Genomic DNA, 22543 nt, shown 5'->3' with positions numbered 1-22543 from the left:
TGTGTGCAAGGCAGGAGACTAGGGTTCAATCCCTGGGTCAGAAAAGTCTCCTGGAAAAGGATATGGCTACCCACGCCAGTATTCTTGCCTAGGAAATCCCACGGACAGAAGAGCCTGGGGAGCCCCAGTCCATGGGGTCACGAAGGGTCGGACATGACTGAGAGACTAACACTTCAGTTCAAAGTCAGTATTAATAACCAGTACTTAGTGAGCTCTGACCACATGAGGCTAGGTAATCTGCTAAGAATTTTACACTGCATACTCAGAAGAACACTAGAAAGTGGGTGGCATTGTTCTCCCCGTTTTTCAAACGTAGAAACTGAGACATAGGATGGCTAACTGACTTACTCAAATCTGATATCTAGGGAGCAGTATAACACAGAGAACCCTGATCAATATTATGCAATAACCTAAATGTGAGAAGAATTTGAAAAAGAATAGATACATGTACACAGATAACTACACTCCAACACAGGGCTTCCTGGCGACTCAAAGGTAAAGAATCTGCCTGACAATAAGGGGAAAGTGGGTTTGATACCTGGGTCAGGAAGATCCTCTAGAGAAGGAAATGGCAACCCCCTCCAGGATCCTTGCCTGAGAAATCCCATGGACAAAGGAGCCTGGTGGGCTATAGTCCATGGGGTTGCAAAGAGTCAGACACAACAGAGAATAAACAACAACAACAAACACTCTCCAATAAAAAAACAAAATGTTTTTTAAAAAAGATTTAAATCTAGGATTCAGTGCAAAGCTTGAGCTTTTAACCAAAATTCTTCTTCATTGCTCCTCTTTAGTTGTCTATTTATCTGTGAACTATCGGACAAATGGAATTGCTCTAACCAGTTGCTATCATAAAAATGTCCTTGTTCTGTATGCTTTCCTTTACATCTCTCCTTTTCTTCATGATCAAGGGCAAGGCCCTTTTCTATGACATTTTTGCCAGCTGCCAAGTTCAGTGATAATTAAGGTTATAATGAGAGTTAATATTTCATAACCACAACAGGAGGGAGTCACTCACAAACCTCCCTTCAGCTTTACTCTTCTCCAGAGCACTTCCATCATCTTTCCTAGATGGGAGTTTCCTGGGACACAGACTCTTCTATGGGGCTCTGCATGCTGTAGGTTTATTGAAGAGTGACCTCAGCATGGACATGCAGGAGAGTGAGAGAAGCAGAAATGGGAAAATGGAGTAGTTGAACTGCGATGTGGTGGTTAGAAAGACCTCAGCCAATCTCAGGTAGTTCTGGAACTGAACTGGCCCTTCAGAGTTGTCCTGAATTGAAGTGATGAGACGAATCTTTGTGCCTCTCATTGAGCAAGTTTTCAACTCTGGCCGCCCTTGGGGAAAGAGGGGTTGTCTCTGGGGCATTTAACTTCTTTTGAACAGAGGCAGTACCCAGTAAGGAATTCAACTGTTGAGTCTTCAGCAAGCAGTGCTCCCATGAGCTGAAAGAAAAAGCAGAGTGCTCTCCTGAAGGAGAGACTGAGGACACACCGTTAGCGCTGCAGCACCTGCCATTCTAACTATTATACTTACTGCTTGTGTATTGTCTTTCTCCTCTCTTTCTCTCCTTCCATAAGCTATTGAAGAGCAGGAATCTTCGTTTTTGCTTTATTTCTAGCATGTAGAATGTGCGCGTGCCAAGTCATTTCAGTCGTGTCCAACTCTTCACAACCTCATGGGCCGTCGCCTGCCAGACTCCTCTGACCATGGGATTCTTCAGGCAAGAACACTGGAGTGGGTTGTCATGCCTTCTTCCAGAGGACCTTTCCAACCCTGGGATCGAGCCCACGTCTCTTATGTCTTCTGAATAGCAGGTGGATTCTTTACCACTAGTGCCTCTTGGGAAAGTGCATGTAGAATAGCACTTAGTAAAGATGCAGAAGGGGTTCTCACAGATACTTGTTGAATGAATCAGTGTACAAACAAATGAATACATTTTTTGCGTCCTGATGAGAAAATTAAAACTTAAACAAATGAATTGCCTTCCTCAGGGTCTAATACCTAGAGAGTAGCAGAGCTTGGGTGCAGACTGGTCTGGCCCAAGTGCTAAATCACTTCACTTCACTTCAAAGTTTCTCATTTCTATAGCAAGGGAAGATAAATTGGCACATTGCCTTTATTTAATTGATGAGGAATTAAAGTCTATAGTGGAGAATCCTCATGAGCCAAGATACCAAGTCCTGTATTTTCTACCTGAATATACCATTTTCCTTTAGCAATTAGAACATACAACTGAGTAACCTAGCCTGGGGTCATTCAGTGACACAGTCGTGTGGGACATTTATCTTGGTGTCTAAGTTTGCTTTGCTAACATAGCACCTTTACTTCTATATCGAGATTCATGAAGTGTTCCAGATAACTTAATTTCCAGGACTTCTTCAACTGACCAACTTTCATTTGAAGGATGGCTCAGTTCCAGTTTTCTCAGGAGGCTCTGGTGAGCAGGTCATAATTCACTGTGTCTTGAAAGTCCAGAAACCAAATATGAACTGTCAAGGAGAAATATGCAGACTCACATGCTGGCAGATAGTAAGCATGTGTTAGAATTTAAATGGATGATTCCAAAGGTTCCAGCACATTCTGTAAGGGTGAATTTTTAAGACCTAAATCATCTCTAGGGAATTGGGAAGTTATGACAGCTATAGTTATGGAAATGAATATATATTTGGAAGGATTTATTTTTAGGGTGGATGAAGTAAAGGTGATGAAATAATTAGATGTATTAGCAATGGTTTCAGAAAAGTTAGTTATGGAAAGCTTGCTCAGACAGGCTTCTCTGTCTCCAAAACAACAGATAACTGGAAGAAAAATTAAAACTCAAGAAGGTTTTAGCTTCAGTGGCAAGATAATAAATAGATGCCATGATATGGCCCCTGTCTATGAATCCAGCCCCTTATCCTATATTTCCTATACCAGGATCATCAGCCTGTCATTCCTTACCCCTGTCCTTTGCACGCTCTGATGAAGTTGCCGGTTTTCTTAGTAAAGCATGCATCGGAATTACTTGGAAGGCTTGTTGAAACAGAGTGCTCGGTTGACCCCTGGGCCCCAGAGTTTCTGATTCACTAAGTGTGAGTTAGGGTCTGAAAAGGAGCATTTCTAACATGTTCCCAGGTGTTGCTGGATGGCTCTGCTGCAGCATTCACACTTTGAGGACCACAGTCCTAAGCATATTGAATTTTTTTTTTCTGTTGCTAGAAAGTCTGATACAATTTCATCTCTACCTGCACACACGAGAGAGTCCCCAACCCTGTCATCCCATCCTCTATCCCCATAAATTCGACAGTGAAGTTTTATTTAACTTTAAAGTCTACTTCAAGGTATTTTTTTATTTTGGAAACTTTCCTTGACATATTTGGGTTTTTCTCTGTGTGCTCCTTGAAGCATCACATGTAACCCTATATTGTAACCTTGTGTAATTTTCTGAACTTCTCAATTAGCTTTTGTGAAAGCCAGGAACAAGTTTATTCTTCTCATCTTTGAATCCCGAGTGCTTGCCTCTATATCTTGCCCTTATTAATATTTTTTGATTGAGTGAAGGAATGAATAAATAAATTGAACAACTGAACATTCTTCTGTGTGCCTTACCGTTTGCTGCTTCCTTTCAAGTGCCCTTTACTTTCCTTCTCATTATATCAAATTTAGGAACAAACTTTGTATCAAAGTTAGAAATAAACTCTTTTACTTCTAAGGATAAAAACTCATGCAACAACGTTGGAAACATTGTCAATATTATTCCTTCATCTCAGAATGAGGATAGGAAGTGTGTATAAATGTAGGACATATGTATATCATATATGAATATATTATATATGTATATATGGGACTGCAAGGAGATCAAACCAGTCAATCCTAAAAGAAATTAGTCTTGAATAGTCATTAGAAGGACTGGTGCTGAAGCTGAAACTCCAATACTTTGGCCACCTGATGTGAAGAACTGACTCAGAAAAGCACCTGATGCTGGGAAAGACTGAAGGCAGGAGGAGAAGGGAATGACAGAAGATGAGAGGTTGGATGGTGTCACTGACTCAATGGACATGAGTATGAGCAAGCTCCGGGAGTTGGTGATGGACAGGGAAGTCTGGCGTGTTGCAGTCCATGGAGTCACAAAGAGTCAGACATGACTTAACAACTGAACAGATATACATATATAGGGCTTCCCTGGTAGCTCTGCTGGTAAAGAATCTGCCTGCAATGCAGGAGACCCCAATTCAGTTCCTGGGTTGGGAACATCCGCTTGAGAAGGGATAGACTACCCATTCTATTCTTGGACTTCCCTGGTGGCTTTGACAGTAAAGAATCTAGCAATGCGGGAGAACTGGGTTTGATCCCTGGGTTGGGAAGATCTCCTGGAGGAAGGCATGGCAACCCACTCCAGTATTTTTGCTTAGAGAATCCCCATGGACAGAGAACCCTGGTAGGCTACAGTCCATGGGGTCGCAAAGAGTTGGACATCACTGAACCGCCAAGCACAGCACAGCATACACATATATGGACTGGCCAGATGGCACTAGTGGTAAAGAAGCTGCCTAACAATGCGGGGGACATAAGAAACGAGTTCTATCCCTGAGTGGGAAGATCTGGAAGTGGGCATGGCAACTCACTCCAGTATTCTTGCCTGGAGAATGTCATGGACAGAGGAGACTGGTGGGCTACAATCCATGAAGTCACAAAGAGTTGGACACGACTGAAGTGACTTAGCATGCGTGCACACATACACATATATAAAAATATATACATATACATATGTATGGTAACTTCAGTAAGTTATATTACAATGTTTATTGTTTACAGAAAAGTTGAAACTGATTGTTGAAAAAAATCATTCAATCTGCTTTCCTGTTTTGTATACCGTGCATAGAAAATAACTGTTTAATTTTAAAATACTTATAGTCCAAAGTATTTTCAAAGGACGCTCAGTGTTCCAAACACTTAAGAGAATATGGAATTCAGTTTGTTGTGAATCAGCTCTTTTATATCTGGTGGCAAGGTTGCCACACTTTGCTCCTTTGCCTGTGGTATAGTCAGTAACACACTCATGCATGTCTTGCTCAGGTTTGTGTATACACAGCTAAATCTTTTAAATGGCTCCTGGTTTTTTTCGCCAAGAATACCTGCTACTCAATTTAAATTCACTAAACTACTGTTTCCCTTGAAAAAGTCACATGTAACACAAATACTTAAGCTGCTTCTTAATTCTTCACAGTGGCCATGGTAGAGCTGGCTGGGTTTATTTTATAAATATCTATCCATTCAGTATTGTGACTTCACCATAAGATAAAGGCAAAAACAGATAGATGTCTTATGTTGGGTTAATATACAGTTAAAAGATGTTGCATTAGATTATTTAAAATTATTTTTTACTGCATATTGGTACTGAGGCAAGTAAAATTCAAACTATGTTTATCTTTATGTTTTGACATTGGCAGATAATGTTTAGTATTTATATATTTTACATAAAGTACTTTTCACCTGACTTGGACATTTTAACAACTCTTTCATTCAACTCACATTTTTTTTTTTTTTTTTGGCTCTGAAAATGACAGATTACCAGGTGGATAGAATTCAAGTGAGAAATAGGAAATAAAGTTATGAAAAGAACCAAGGCTCTGCGCTGTAAAACCCTTGCGGTCCATGGCTTCTAAAGGACATTTTGATCCCAACATCACGTGTTTCTAACTTTGCTGTAAGAACCACACCTATGTATTGCCATTGGACATCATCCTACGCTAGCCAGAATTACCCTAAATGCATTATAGAAGCAATAACTGAACATCACAATTCAACCCCGCCTTGAGAATAATACATGATCATGCACCAGATGAGGGTGAAAGGTCAACCATAATTAAGAATCACACCAGTAGTTCTGGATAGGTTCCATATGGTTATATTAAGAGATGAGGTTTTCTTCACTTTGCCCTTGATGCTTTTCCAACAACTAAAATATGACATTAAAAAAAAAGCCACTTCACAACAGAAGTCAATAAAGTTGATTTGTGTAGCTGAAAGAATGACTCTAAATCTTCAAGTATTACATGCAGAATATATTTTTCACTAAATTTAGAGCAATCTGAACTGTCTTAAGAACACTTTTTGCTCTGTTAAAGAATTCAAGTTTGTAAAGTTGAATAACTTGACAGAAAAATTTAGGCAATTTATATGATGTCTGATAGAAAAAAATCCATTTTATCTCAGATCAAGTCAAATTAAAATTAGACTTTAGAAATGACATAAATAAGGAACTCTGTTATGAGAGCTTGTAGTGAGGTTAGTTGTGAGCTGAAAGACAGAGAATGTATATTATTTATCTTTGTCTTTCTTTTTTGTATTTCCAGGCTCATGCAAAGCAATACATAAGGTACAAAAATGAATAGGAAATGGCTCTTGATTTAAAAAAATAAATCCGGTCAAGAAATGACAGCTTATATCCCAAAGAAATCATATTTTTGTTTATGTTTCTATAGGTTATTGCCTTAAAAACTATATTCTAAGAAATAGATCCATCGCTGATTGTTCATTCCCCTTTAGATTTGATCCAAATTGTAACATTGCACATTGATACACACATTTTACAACTTCTAAGTACCTGTTAATAGTTAATGATTTTCTTTCCAGCCCATTTAGCAAACTTATAATCTTTAATATTTTTCATATTAAGGCTTTCAATCTGTTTTATGGTACATAAGCCAGGTTCTCATCATTTAAAATCTTTACTGGATCCATGCAAAACTGAAACAAAATATCTTTTTTTGTCAATGCAAGCTTCTTAAAAAGAGACTTCTATTTTCTATGCAAATAGTTACTCTTCATTAAGTCTTTGCACATTAAGGTAATCAAACTGACTGCATCATTTTGACCCTGTATAGTGCCACATTAGGTCTACCATATGTGCATTAATCGATAAATCTATTTTAAAACACCCATAACCCTCTGAAGTTAATGCATAATGATTTGTCAATAATTAGAGTCTTCTGAAAATCAATCACATATTATTTTAAGGAGGAATATCGTTAATTAAAGGAGGGTGGAGAATTGGAGGTAAGAATAAAAAATAATCATGTAGAAAATTAGAAGTAGTGACCAACCTGAATAAGAAAAGTAAAAACACTGAATGGGTAGAAAGGGAACTCAGTCCAAATTCTTAGCATGAAAAGGAGCTGATGCTGTAAAATATCCCCATTTCAACACTTACTAGTTGTGGGGACCTGGTAAGTTACTAAACTTTATATTTCAGTTTTCTAATCCATAGAATAGGCCTGACAATAGCACTCCCTTCAAAGGTTGTAAGTATATTAGTAGCCATAAATAATTAAGTAGTATTTGAAGCCTAATTATAACTTAATAAATACGATCCGTTGTTATAAAATATGAACGTTAGAAGTTACCTTAAACTTCTATCACCAAAGTATGGATTTCTTTTATGACATGCTGAAAAAGCATCTAGCTAGCTTAAGCAAAAAGTCTTATGAGAGATCTTCATTGTATCATAAGGGAAGACAATTTATATTCAGACAACCTAACTGCTAGAAAATTTTCCTTTCCTACTGATGTTTGCATTTAGATAGCTATGGCTGCCAACATTAAAAGTGTGCTATTGATTGAAAATTATTTCAAATTAAAGTCTCATATACTGGAATTCATCCTCCTCTGAGCAGACTCACAAATATGAAATCTGCCTCCTGCCTGATTAATTAACTTTTTATTACTCCACCAGGGTCAGCTGGTCCTCTTTCTGCTTCATGCTTTACCATTAATAATCACCCCCAAATTTCTAGTGCCTGTTAATAATGATGTAGCTAATTTCACCCTTGGTAATTAAAGTAGTCCAGGTTGGGTTTCAACAAATAGACTGAATCAAACATAATAGAGATTTTTTTTTTAAAGGTGTTTAAAGAGGAAAATCTATTTAAGAACAAAAAAGTCATTTTACTCTACTTCAAATGCCTCCAAACTTTAGAACTAACAATTAATTTGTAACTAAAAAGGCATACATCATATTTCTACACCATTCAAATCAGTTACAGCTTATTATCCAAAATATAGCAAGTAGTATTGCTTACTGTGGGAAAGAAAAATATTTGATTCTTTTCTTTTTGACTGGCAGACAACATGCTATTCTTCCATATTTTGAAATTATACATTCTTCATATATTTAATTAAATGTATATTAGAAATTATGTATAAGATACTTTATGAGACTCAAAGATACACATGTTACAGTTCTTGACATCAAGGAGTTAACAACTTAGTGAAGAATTAAGCCCTCACACAATAAAATATCATAGAAAGTCTGAGGAAAGAGTGATTATTTCTCACTGGACTGGTCAAAAACACTTTAGGTGGGGTAGTATGTGAGTGGACTGACCATTTTGAATGTGATAGGTTTCTGAATATTACAGTTGGAACTCACAGATGCAGCTTAGATATGATGAACAGTCAGAAAATTTCATGTATGAAGAATTTATATATTTTCCCAGGGTGTATGTGAACTAGAGGGAGATAGGACAGAAACGATGTCAATTTGGATTAGATGAAAAGAAGACTTGAATATTTGTTGAGAAATTCACATATTGCTCAGTAGAATATATCTAATGATTTGTAGTTTTTAAGTGTATAGAAAGTTGAGTACAAAAATTAGTCAAATGAGGGCATGAAAAATAGATTAAGGAAGAAATCAGAAACACATCTTGCACCTTAATTTTCAGGATCATTTCCCATCCATAAATTGTTAAAGCTAATCAAATTGCTTAAATATGAAAACATCGTAAAATAGCTAAATTTTATGGATGTTTTCCAAATAACTAAGCTATTAAATTTATTCATTTGTATCTATGTAACACTTTTTGTATAAACATGTAAGACAGAAGGTTCTAATTTGAAACCCCACGATTCAATAATTTATACTTGGGTTAGTTAATGCTGATCATAATGATTTTTATGTGGTTATTTAAGTGATATAAATCTAGCCCATCATTACTACTTTTGGTAAATAATAGTGTAAAATATTGACAGATATGGCTTTTGTGTTGTAAAAGTGCTTCAGGTAGCTTATAGTGGAAAACCTAAATTTACATTTTGTTAAAATTTAATGTATAATTAATCTTTTAGGGGAAAAGAATCGAATTGTTTATATGCTGACTGTGTATTAAGTCTCCTGGATCGTCTGAATAACTGTTAAGGCAATGGAAGAGGTAAATTACATGTCAAGTCCCAGTATTCTTTCAAAAATTGGCTCCAAGCTATGGGTTCTCCTACCTTTTGACAGCTTCACAAGCTCTCTTATAGTATATAAGTAAAATGTTTAATTTGACTGCAATATAGCAGGATATATCTTATTTTGGTTTCAAAAATGAACCTAGAAAAGTACTTTCTGTTTTTGTAAAATACGTTTAATATCAGAAAAATATTGGTGGTGTTTTAAATAAAAACAAATGCTTTATTTCCTTATCATTAAATTATTTATTTTTAACAATGTAGGTATGATTTTCACAGATTTTATTAATATCAAATCAAATATGGTTTGTCAAGCAGTTTGTAAGAATTTGGATAACATTATGGGCTATGTAAATAACTTTTCAATTTTATTTTCTTTGTTGTTTCTTTTCTTTCAGTTTTATTTTCTTTGTTGAGAGAAGCACATTTTTCTCCAGAAAAATGAGCTCAGAAATAAAAACAAATATGAGGCAGATAAAATTTTCTGTTGTTTTATCCATATAAGCCAAAAAGGCCTGTACTTGACTAACTGTGTAGGATATGTGTGTGTGTGTTCATATGCTCTTATTTCTTACTACCGATTCTGTATTTTATTGTAATTTGTTAAATCTTTTTCCAAAAAAATGGAGGGGGTTCAATTACAGTGCCTAATAAAAAGACCTGTATGTACATAATAACCATTCAATAAATGTTCTTAGTGAAAATATTATTTAAAATATTTAGCTATATGTTATTAGTCCTAAGAGAGACCTGCAGACATATGGAATGTTAGTATCCAAACATAAAAGGCTTTCCTTTGTAACTAAATATGACTGACTTTCTACCTACTTATCCATAGATCCATCAATCAATTCTCTCTCTCTTCCTGTACCACATATATACTGAGATTGCTCTATAGACTTAGGAAAAGGGGATCCTAATAGCTATAGTTCAGGGAGGCTCTTTTTATAGTGTCACCAGTCATAAAATTTCAACATGCTGGTCAGTTTTCACTCGTATATTCTGACTCCAGAAAAAAATCCAATCACTGGTCTAAAACAGCAAGAGGAGTCACGGTGATAGCTCTAGTACTGTGTTTGTAGAGCACAAGTAATTAATTCAGAACATTATGATTTTGCAAGGAATTATTTCTTATTTTATATTACTGTCTCGTTAGTTTTTAGTAAACTAAATGTTGAACAAAGTAAAATAGATATGCCCAAAGAGGATTACATTGTAAACTACTTTATTTTACTTACTTCAAAAAATGTGAACCTGTATCAAATGAGAGAGTAATTTCACCTCCCCACTTCACACCCCATATCTAAGCACTATGAAGTCAGTTAATTAAACAGAATACGCAAGAGAGAACTTAAAAAGAAAGTTGACATTACAATAGTTCAGAGAGTACTAAAGAAAAACCAAAGCTATAAAGATGCCCTAGGAGAGTGTATAGAGAAAAAGACTGATGCTGTCAGTTGGGATTCATATCATTATATTCCTAAATTTATAGTAAACCTACCCATACTCTACTATGACATAATTCACTGAAACCTTCTAGATATAAACAGCATGCTTTGAAAATGCAATTTAAAGCTAACCAGATAAAAAATGATCCTTTAAATGATTTTTCTTCAGGCTGTAAATTGACTTGGGAGTCACTCTATATGCACCCAAAATCCAGGTTTACACGAACATATTTTTCCAGACTCGTCTCAAACACTATGTCTCTTCAAGGGTAGAAAAAAGTCACTTTCGTGACATTTACAAGTCAGCAATTCAGAACATGACTTTTGCTGTCTGCAGCTGTCGGGTGCATCTAAGGGTTTAATCCTGCACCTCCACTTATTGATTATCAGATTTGGATAACGCTACTTTAGTTTCTAAAATGAGTTATAATCTTGTCAGAATTAAAAAGATAATTTGTGTAAAGTACTCACTTTTCGGGAGTGATAAAACTGGGGCAACTGTGATCTAATTAGTGGCCTTACCATTAGCATTTTATGATCAAACAAAAGGACTTGGCAGGATGCTGGAGTAGTTAAGAGTACAGGCCTTGGAAGAAAATATCCTTCAGTTTCTAATTCTAGCTTAGCTTTCTTACCAGCCACGTGAATCTGGGCAAACTGCTCAATTTCTCTAGGCTTCTGACTTCTCGTAAGTAAAGTTAGGAAAATAATACTGGTCTTATTGGATGTTGAAATGTTTAAATAAGATAACACATGTAAAATACTGCACATCATTTTTGGCACTTATGAGACTCAACAAATGGTAGCTATTATTATCATTATAGAATTTTTATAAATCTTACATAAGAGTTTTTATAATAATTTGCTATTATTGAATTCTTATACAAATATAGGTATTTTAACAATGTTTTAAATAGTTAGATATTTTTCCACTGAAAAGTGAAGTCGCTCAGTTGTGTCCGACTCTCTGCAACCCCATGGACTGTAGCCTATCAGGCTCCTCCGTCCATGGGATTTTCCAGGCAAGAGTGCTGGAGTGGATTGCCATTTCCTTCTCCAGGGGATCTTCCCAACCCAGGAATCAAACCTGGGTCTCCCGCATTGCAGGCAGACACTTTACCATCTGAGCCACCTCTGCTGCCTAAGTATATAGCAAAAACTATGTATATAATCCTTACAAAGATAGCAATGTGACAGATTTCTAAAATAATAAAAAAAAAAATCAATGGTGGAGCTGGGTTTAGAATGAACATGACATTTAATGCCATGTTACATGACTTTGGAACACCTTACTCTCCTTATCTCTCATTTTGGTTTTTAATATATTGAGGCTATGAAATTGAGTTTCTAATCAAGCCCATGCACCTATATTTGAACTTAAGTGCATTTCAGTGGAGTTTGCCTCTTGACCACTGTTTTTATTGATCTAATATAAGGGAGTTGGTGATGGACAGGGAGGCCTGGCATCTGCGGTCCATGAGGTCGCAAAGAGTTGGACACAACTGAGTGACTGAACTGAACTGAATTGAACAAGCCAAAGCTGAAGAATTTTGAACTGCTAAAATCATTTGCTCATGGCTTTACTCTCTTCTAAGTATTCATTAGTATCATGTTATGATGCCGAGATTGGTGAACAGTTAGGCAAACACCATCCATTGAGACTCACTATGTTATGGTCTGCGTGATGAATTCTGCATAAAGAGACATATTTGGGCTACATTACAATTGTGATAGAGCAAGGCATTTCATAGAAATATTTAACGATAGCCCCGACACATTAACTGAAATGACTATGAGTATTTACATGAATAGAATTCTGCTTAATGAGACTATTCAAAATTTGGGACATTAGATTTTCAGCTACCAGGACAGACTGAAACCACACTTAAATTAACAACTTACTTTACAGTTTTGTATGAAACTTACTTTCATCTCCTGTTTCAAATTCAAACTTCTGACTGTAGCCACTGTATCCTGCTGCAGTCCTCACTCTGATATGAAAAATGTACTTGGTGGCTGGCTTGAGACCTGTGATGATGACACTGGGGGCCTTGGACCTCGTGGAGGAATAGGTGAGTTGCTCATGCTCCTGGGGACAAGGAAAAGAAGAGAAAGGGAATGAAGCAGTTATTCTACTTTTACCTGGAGACATTGTAAAATTAAGCTGAGGAATTATGCTCTATCAAAAATATTGATTAAAAAGTGGTACAAGCATGGTTTTCCATAATCTGGCATTTAGTTATTTATCAATTATGATGCATATGATATGGTCTTGATTTGGAAATTTATTGAGAATGATGGTTATCTTATATAAACTGCATTTGTATTTTTGGCGATTTGGATTTCTGACCCAACTCTAAGGAACGGTGGTGACGTGAGAGCACGTGTACACAGATGGCAACTGCATCTTAAACAAATGGGCACATTAGGTCAGACCACACCAGCAGAGTGCAAGGAGCAAGGGTGGGAGAATTCAAGTACCCGCTACTCACTTCTACCCGCAGGTAGTGCCAAAATGCCGGCGCTATCCGTGGGTAGACCTGTGGGTAAAAGGAAAAATAAATTAATTGTTTTTTAAAGTTTGAAATCTTTTATACCAAATCAAATGCACTGTTCTGAAACTCAGTGATGCCCCAGTAGTAACACTGAATTAATGCAACTTAAGACATAAAATGTTGAAAATTTTCTTTTGAGGGAGAATATACTCTTCTGAAAAAGTACCACAGTTTATTTTGCAAAGATGTACAAGATACATAATGATTCTGAGGCAGATTTTACACAATCTGTCCACGAGGGAGCATCAAAGACAGAGAACAGTACAAAAGACAGCACACCTGAGAAATCAGGCAGGACTGGAGGCTTGGTTCCTGGTCACCCGCAGCTACCTGACTCTCTCTCCTCACTAACAGGAACCACACCTAACGGAACGCCCTAGTCACTCAGGGTCTCATAAGCGGTTTGTCTTGTCTACAACCTGAGAACAATTTACTTGTGCTTTTAAGAGACTGTCCATGATATGCTGGTGCTGGGAACACATTAAACTCAATTCTGCTTTTGTATAGTGTTACTGTTCAATAACTTTATGGTGTTCTAACATGCTAAAGCTGAAACTCCAGTACTTTGGCCACCTCATGCGAAGAGTTGACTCATTGGAAAAGACTCTGATGCTGGGAGGGATCGGGGGCAGGAGGAAAAGGGGATGGCAGAGGATGAGATGACTGGATGGCATCACTGACTCGATGGACATGAGTTTGAGTGAACTCTGGGAGTTGGTGATGGACAGGGAGGCCTGGTGTGCTGCGATTCATGGGGTTGCAAACAGTCGGACACGACTGAGTAACTGAACTGAACTGAATTGAACAGGGTAGCTGAAAAAAAAAATATGAACAACTCTTCTAAATTCATAGGTCAAATTAGGCCACCAGGTCCTTGAACTACTTCTCTACTATTCTCATTTTAATATATCTAGAGATTCTCAGAGATATAAATAACTTTCAAGATCATTAATTAAATCACTCATTTGATGCTTATATTTGATCTGTCTTGATGTTCCATCAAGATCCCATTTAGCCTTTGCCTGAAAACATCTGTTGTCCAGGAGACCTTCCAGATTAACAAACAAAGTTATAAAAATCTGCATACAGAATGTATCAAACTGCATTTATTGGCCAGTGACGCTACAAGATTTGTAACTATGAAAATAATTTCCCTTATGCTACTTTTGGAAAAATTCCTTATCTGAAAAGTCATTTTTAAACTTTATGTCCATATTTGAAAGAACTTTACATGCTACATGGTTATCCTCTTTCTAGCTGAGGAACCGCATTCGTCATCTAACTCCAAATGGAACTATACAAAGATAAATGAATTAACAATAGCAACACTTTAAGTAAAAGGACAAAACAGATAAACTGCAACTTTTATTTATCCCTAGATCACTTCTAGATTAGAAAGTAAATAAATATCTGCCTGCTAAAAATCCAAGAAAATAAAATCTATAAAATCATCAATGGCAGAAATAATCTGCTAAGACCTTAAAGAAGAAGTTTTCTAAGATCAAGATCTTAATAATTATGGGGCTTAACTCCCATACTGTGGAGAAAAACAGTTTTCCCGGTGGCACAATGGTAAAGAATCCACCTGCAAATGCAGGAGATGCAAGAGATGTGGGTTCAGTCCCTGGGTCAGGAAGATCACCTGGAGCAGGAAATGGCAACCCACTCCAGTATTCTTGCCTGGGAAATCCAAGGACAGAGGAGCCTGGTGGGCTACATACAGTCCACGGGTGGCAAAGAGTAGGACATGACTGAGCAACTGAGCATGCGCTACTGGAAGAGAAGATCCTGTTTCTGGTAGAAGTTTGGAAAAACTTTTGGATGACCGTTCATTCTTGAAGAGGAGACTATTTCACCTTTCAAAGAATTTTCTGCAACATAAGAGTTACGGTGTATTCTGAGTGGCATTTCCCAGTAAGTAATTATGATTGAGAGGATTTTAAATCTCTGAAAAAGGAATTTAGTCTTATCCTTAGGGAGAGAGGATACAGATACAGATTGAAAAATTTACTTAGAATGGCCCCATAATAATACAAAAACATAGTGAAGTGAAGGTCACTCAGTCATGTCCGACTCTTTGCGACCCCATGGGCTGTAGCCCATGGAATTCTCCAGGCCAGGATACTGGAGTGGGTAGCCATTCCCTTCTCCAGGGGATCTTCCCAACCCAGGGATCGAACCCAGGTCTCCCGCATTGTAGGCTAATTCTTTACCAGCTGAGCCACAAGGGAAGCCCAGGAACACTGGAGTGGGTAGCCTATCCCTTCTCCAGCGGATCTTCCCAACCCAGGGATCAAACCAGGGTCTCCTGCATTGCAGGTGGATTCTTTAACAACTGAGCTATGAGGGAAGCCCTGGGAAGACTCCATAAAAACATAACTTAATAGTAATTTATTACTCAGTAAAGTTACCAGGAGCAAAGGACTGCTTTTGCAAATAGGTTTTAGCATATTTACAGTTACACAGAAGTATGTCTATAACTACATCCCTGGAATAAAAATCACTAAGTAGGAAGTATGCTCACATGGATCCTCTGCCTGAATCACAGCATCACAGGGCTGCTGCCCTGCCCCACATCTTGCTTCCTCTGAGCATGCCAAGGAAGGGAGCACAGAGAGCAATCACGAGAGTTCCTCCTTCCAGGGCATCACAGCCCTCTCTCCTCCTGGTGTTTCCAAGCTCTTGGGAAACCAAGTCAGCACTTGTCCATGACAAGCATAGGGCACTACTGTCCCAGAGTAATTTTGCTCAATTCCCTTTCTGTGGCACAGCAACTCCAGTTCAAAGTGAGCAGGTAGAGGCGGTGCTTTGCCACAGATCCAGGAGGGCTCGGTTGTGAACATGCCTGAATAGTGGATGTATGAGAGTTTTTCTAGAGTTTGTACAATATGGAATTGCTATTTGTATGATACTTATGTCTTCAACTTTGCTAGCTAATATATTCTAGTGTTCATAATACTATCTTACAAGCTCTTCATCCTTGCTAAATCCATAGTAAATTCTTCTCATCTTAATATTATTCAATTTTAGTACTTGCTGTCTTGATCAAGTTTTCCAGAGGCTTGAACCAATTTTTGGCTTTATCTCTCTATCGCTCTTTGCTTTCTATTTCATTTAATATCTTATCTTAATATAAATTATTTTCATTCTTCTTTCTTTGTATTTATTATGTTGTCTTCTAACTTCTTACATTTCATGCTTAACTCACTAGTTGTCAGTATATATTTTCAAATACAGTGTAAGTCTACAAATTTCTAAATATTGCACTACTGTACTTTATAAGTTCTCATGATATATTATTAACCAGTTCTAAGCATTTACTATTTTCCATAAATATACTAGTTTTTAGTTTTTGTGGCCAAACCAAGGTTATTATTTGCATACTTTTAAGGGTCAAAACAGGTTGTCAGGCAGTAAATAAATGACATTAAATGAAGCTCCAAAGGCATAACCCCATGGGTTGCAAAGCACACTGGACTGTGGTGAGATAATGCTGGCAGTCTTTTGTACGAATGCTTATTGGCTGAACATGAAACAGTTTTTGTACTATTTGCCCTTGGATGAGCATGACTAACACTATCAGTTGTGGGACAAAACATTTAGTAGCAATGCACTTAATGTAATGATATGTATATCATTTCCTAAAATAAATGTATATACAATTTCTAGTTTATATATTGTTATTCACATATACTAGAAACAAAGTCCAGAACTAGGGCATTTACTGTCAAACAGAATATACATCTATTATTCTCTAGAGATGTAGACATTTATTTAAGGTCCTCTTCTCAAGGGCAGATCCTGCAGCTTAGACTCAAGATTGCCCCTTTCCAGCTTCTGAGAATCTAGTTTTCCTGGGAGTCTAATCTTATCATCACATTGAATCTTTCATGTACCTCAAATGCTCTAAGCTTTATCTATTATACAAGTCAGCTTTTCATGGTCATTAACAAGGATGTTCTTACTAGAGTCTGGACCCTCTTAGCATTCAATTTGAAACCTAATTTAGTGAAAAGAAAATAGGCTCAGCTGTCTAGTCACTATGGCTGTATCTTTCTGTAACCAAAGGTAATGTGATCTGTATCAACAGAAGGCTGCATGTAAATAATTCTGGGTTGGAATGGAATTCTCCTGTCCTGGGTTCAGTTTGGGTTCTGCTTCTATTATGTACCTTGGGAAGTCACCTCCAGGATATTCATTTGCTCATACAGAAAATTCATTAATTCCACTGACGCTTATTGAATGCTCACTAGGGTAAGGTTCTAAGGCACTATAGTAGATTTGGCTTACATAATTATCAAAGTTCTACCTAAGCAATGATACTCTGTAATTTTTATGTCAGAAATATAAGCCTGCTCTCCTCTGCTGTGACTGCTTCGCATCATGCCTCATCTTACTCTTGGGTTTCCCAGTCCCACTTATGGAAGTAGATTCAATAGGCCCATAAAGTGGTCAATTTTTAATTGGTTTGCTTTCTCTTAAAGTATTTGGCTGATGACACACACACATACACTCATACACATAAAGTCTTTGGGTCTAAATGGATTTCTATAAGATTTTTTTTCTTAAATTTTTAACTAATTTGATTATGCTGCTGCTGCTGCTAAGTCGCTTCAGTCGTGTCTGACTCTGTTCGACCCCATAGACAGCAGCCTACCAGGCTCCCCGTCCCTGGGATTCTCCAGGCAAGAACACTGGAGTGGGTTGCCATTTCCTTCTGCAATGCATGAAAGTGAAAAGTGAAAGTGAAGTCGCTCAGTTGTCTGACTCTTCGCGACCCCCTGGACTGCAGCCTACCAGGCTCTTCCCTCCATGGGATTTTCCAGGCAAGAGTAGCGAAGTGGGGTGCCATTGCCTTCTCCAATTTGATTATACATGTGGTTAAGAGTTATGTTGTAGAGATTTTGCTACAGACATATAGATCTACATATATACCAGCAGTCATAAGGTAACAACCATGATTTGTGCAATGCTTTACAATTTTCAAGGTATTTTCACACACATTCTTTATGTAATACTCATAATAATCTTATGGCAAGAAGAACTAGTAATATTTTTGGTCTCACTTAGCATATGATGGAACAGGTCCAGAAAGAATAAGTCACTTACTAAAGCAAGTCACGTAACTAGTCAGCAGCTTCTGTTAAAGTTGTGATTTTTTAATATCCCCAAGTCAGGCAGATACACGTAGCACAAAAATGTTTATAAATTAGACTTTGAGCCAAGGTTATTTTTACACACTTTACATTCTTGATTATCGAATCACTAGAAATAACTTTAGATTTATGATGGACTGTGAAAGAGGACATGAAAGAGGACATTCAAACTATGAACTCCTGGAATTGGTGATGGACAGGGAGGCCTGGTGTGCTGCAGTCCATGGGGTCACAAAGAGTCGGACACGACTGAGTGGCTGAACTGAACTGAACTGTGAAAGATAGTAATGATTTGACGGCATTAGAATACTTTTAAATAAAAGTTCCTCAGTGGCAGCAAGAATTCTCAACATTGAAAATTTCAAGTAGTAATGTCAAAGATAAAGTTATTTTCTATTAAGGTTAACACATCTAATCATTCTGCTTTTTTTTTTTCTATTTTGATATTATGTCATAGGGACAGATTTCATGAAACTCCAAGGGGCTTATATTAATAATTCACCCAATCTTTCAAAGCATATTATTCCTATTTGGGGCTGGGAATAGAATTTGCTTGATAACGTCCAGGAGATTCTTCTAGAATTTTTGATGTATGATGGTACCCTGCATGGCTTTATACACAGAACAGCACTAAGAGGACAGATTAAAGCACTGTTGGGTTTTTCTTTATCCTTTAAAGTCATGCCAAGTTTCAGTCATCAGGAATAGGGAAAAGTAGTATTAAAAAATTAGCATTCTACTACCACAATCATTATTTTTTAATAGCAATGTCCTAATTAAGCCAATGGTAAGGTTCCTGTTCTGCTGGATAGAAGACTGAAGTGATAGATTCCTAAGAAAATTAAAAAAAAAGTAGATATTAATAGCTCTGCTAGGGTCCTCTAAGTCAGTGGTCTCCAACCTCTTTGGCACCTGGGACTGGTTTCATGGAGGACAATTTTTCTTCGGACTTAGGTGTAGGGGATGGAGTGTGCAACCTAGATCCCTCACATGTGCAATTCATAGCAGAATCTGTGCTTTTATGACAATCTAATAGTATAATAATCTAATGCCACTGCTGATCTTCAGGCAGTAATGTGAGTGATGGAGAGCGGCTGCCAATGTAGATGAAGCTTTGCTTGCTAACCCACTGCTCACCTCGGGCTGTGTGGCCTGCTTTCTAACAGGTCAGGGACCAGCAGCGGTTTTTGGCTTGAGGGTTGGGGACTCCTAGCTTAATTACTTTTTGTCGTTTGTCTCTTCTCATTTTTGTGTCTTTTTCACTCCGCATCTCTGTCTCTCTGTCTTTCTCTCTCTCTCTCTCACACACACACAATCCATCAACAAATTCATGATAGAAGACTGTTGAAATGCCTCCACAATAATCTTCTCAAAACTAAACAAATCAAAACCACATTTAGAACATGATCTGCAACAGAATATTTTTCCTGACAAAGCAAGAACTGCATAGCCTAGAAACTTAAAGTTTGAAAGGTTATCAAAGAATCTTGTTGTCTAAACAATGGTATAAACAAATCTGAAAATATTTTACTTGAATTAAAAGAAGTTATTTCACATGACCTCCAGTTAAAGGAAAGCTTGTATACTAGATCCTGTCAGAGTTTAATAATTATTTTCCAAAGAAGAGGGATACTGAATTTGGTGGCTTTTAAAGGTCATTATTACAAGAATGAATCCTATGTGGGGGTAGGTACTTATCGTACCCTGGCTGAAAGATTTCTTAAGATTTTTCATATTTTTACTTTGATGTTGTAATTTCCTGATTACTAATGTGGATTCCCACCTGTTGTTGAAGTTGAAACAAAGATATTAGTTTCTGGAAAGGACAGCTTCCCTAAAATTAATACATGGGCATTGTGCTTGGTTCTTCAGTTTATTTTTGAATTTAATTAGAATGAGATCTTTTAATGTTCTTTGAGAGTCACCAACTCCCAGTGCACACCAATCACAGGATTTATAAAATAGAGCATCAGAATGAGCTGTGAGAGTCCAGGAACTGAAGTTATATTGTGTCTGTAAGATAGACATAATTATAAAAGAGCTTATAGTTCCAAAAAGTCATCCATTTTCATTCTTGTATCAGTTTATTTGATTAATTCCAAAGAAGTATTAATCTATTTCTTTTTTAAGAGCTCTTTAGAGAGAGAATCTTATTCTACTCTAGGCAAACCATATGGTACACAGGCTCTTCCTAAAGTCTAAGTTAATTGTCTTACTAAACTTTAAAAACAACATTTCTTTTTAATATGTGGAAAATGACTCTCCTAATGACTGAGCTGTAATAAGCCATTATTTTCTCCCTGCTAATTATGACTGTCTACCTAGAAATACATAGAAGATTAACTGAAAACATTTAGAACTAATAAGTCAATTAGTTAGCCAACATACAATTATCAGTTACTTTCTTATACACTAGCAATGCCCAGTAAAGTTGTATTTTAAAATATTCCATTTACCATAGCAATAAAAACCTTATAGTTTATGACAAGAAATATGCAAGACCTATATGAGGAAATCTATAAGTGCTTGCTGTATAAAAAAGCAAGTCCTTTATTTATTTTGTCTTATTACAATGCAGAGATCTTTTGTAGAATACCACATAGCAGCAGTAAAAGCAGTAGCCTGGTTTTCTTTTTTTCTTGAATGGATTAGTTGTTAATGCATAACTGTTAAATATAATTATGTTTGATTTAGGTTTTTAATAGGTATGTAGGTGAGAACTTTTCTTTTTTTCTTACACTATAATTTTGTTTGTATTATGCTTTTAAAATGCAAAATGAGTATTAAATATTATAAACAATTTATCTGTATTTGCAAAAGTAATTATACATTTTTCACCTTAATGTAGTATATACTTGTGAATAACTATCTTTGCATTCCTAAAATAATCCCTACTTGTTAGCATCAGGTTATAATATAATCCTAAAATTTTTATTGCAGTCTTTGATTCAATTTGAAAATATTTCAAACAGAATTTTTATACCTCTCTTTAAATGATCTTGGCCTACAGTTTTCTTATTTTTTCCTTTTTATTATCAATATTTGGTTATACTATTTGAGTTAGGTTATATTTAAGAGAATATATTATGAAACTTTTTCATTTTTTAATGTTCTGGAATAATTGATATTACATGGTAATTATCTGTTCCTTGAAACCTCAATTGAGATAGATCATTTCAGGGACAGATATTTGGCCATGTTTTAAAATGATTTTATCCTATATTTAGATATTCTTCCTATTCATTTTTGTTAATCAACAGAAAATTATCCATTATATTTATAGATCTAAATTTACAATTAGGCTTGACTTATCATTGAAAATCTCTTTCATAAATATCATTTTCCTCCTTCCTGTCAAGCTTGCTTACTTTATCAGTCTTCAAAAACACTGGATTTTTATTTTATAAATTAAATACACTTTTCTTGATTCAGTTTCATTTATTTTTTATTTTATACTTATTCATCTCTTCTTTTGCATCTTTTTCTGCATGGGTCATATACAAAGATTAGATATATATGTATCTTAATATCATCCATTTAAAATAGTTCGTACTTTAAGTCTATTACTCTTCGGTGGCTCAGACAGAAGAGAATCATCCTGTAATGAGGAAAGCCTGGGTTTGATCCCTGGGTTGGGAAGATCTCCTGGAGAAGGAAATGGCAATGCAATCCGTATACTTGCCTGGAGAATTCCATGGATAGAGGAGCCTGGTAGGCTATAGTCCATGGGGGTCACAAAGAGTCAAACATGACTGAGCAACTTTCACTTCACTTTACTCTTTAATATATATTATTTAAGATAATCTCAGTTTTCAAACAAACAGATCACGGGGTGGCATGAGGGAATTAAACGTTTTTTTTCTTTTGCTACATAATTTTCAAGAAATGATTCAAAGAATGACAGAATAATTTTATACTATCTGGTTCTTTCCTCTTATTTCAATGTTTGCCAATATATACCCCTAAGTAGGCGGCAATAGCCTCAAAAGCATGATATCAGTTCCTTCAAACAACAAAATAAAATAAAAAAGCAAAGGAGTGTTGGATGCATAGATAGTGTTTAATATTAATGCATATCTATTGATTGATATCTGCAAGGGAATACCTAGCCATCATTTAACATATGGTGCAGCTCTGGTTACATGTCATTGGGAACTGGGCTACTAG

General features: G+C 36.4%; 1 protein-coding gene across 1 annotated transcript in view; it reads right to left on the bottom strand.

Moving 5' to 3' along the window:
* Positions 1–22543, bottom strand: part of EPHA6 (EPH receptor A6) — a 959528-nt gene that overhangs the window by 298087 nt on the left and 638898 nt on the right. The window contains exon 7 of the mRNA XM_052649809.1: positions 12592–12754. Within this exon, the coding sequence (XP_052505769.1) occupies positions 12592–12754 (163 nt within the window). The remainder of the gene's footprint in view (positions 1–12591; positions 12755–22543) is intronic.

Source organism: Budorcas taxicolor, chromosome 1 (assembly GCF_023091745.1).
Source record: "Budorcas taxicolor isolate Tak-1 chromosome 1, Takin1.1, whole genome shotgun sequence".
NCBI lineage: Eukaryota > Metazoa > Chordata > Mammalia > Artiodactyla > Bovidae > Budorcas > Budorcas taxicolor.
The sequence above is the reverse complement of the archived record's forward strand: the minus strand, read 5'-3'. Positions and strand labels throughout refer to the sequence as shown.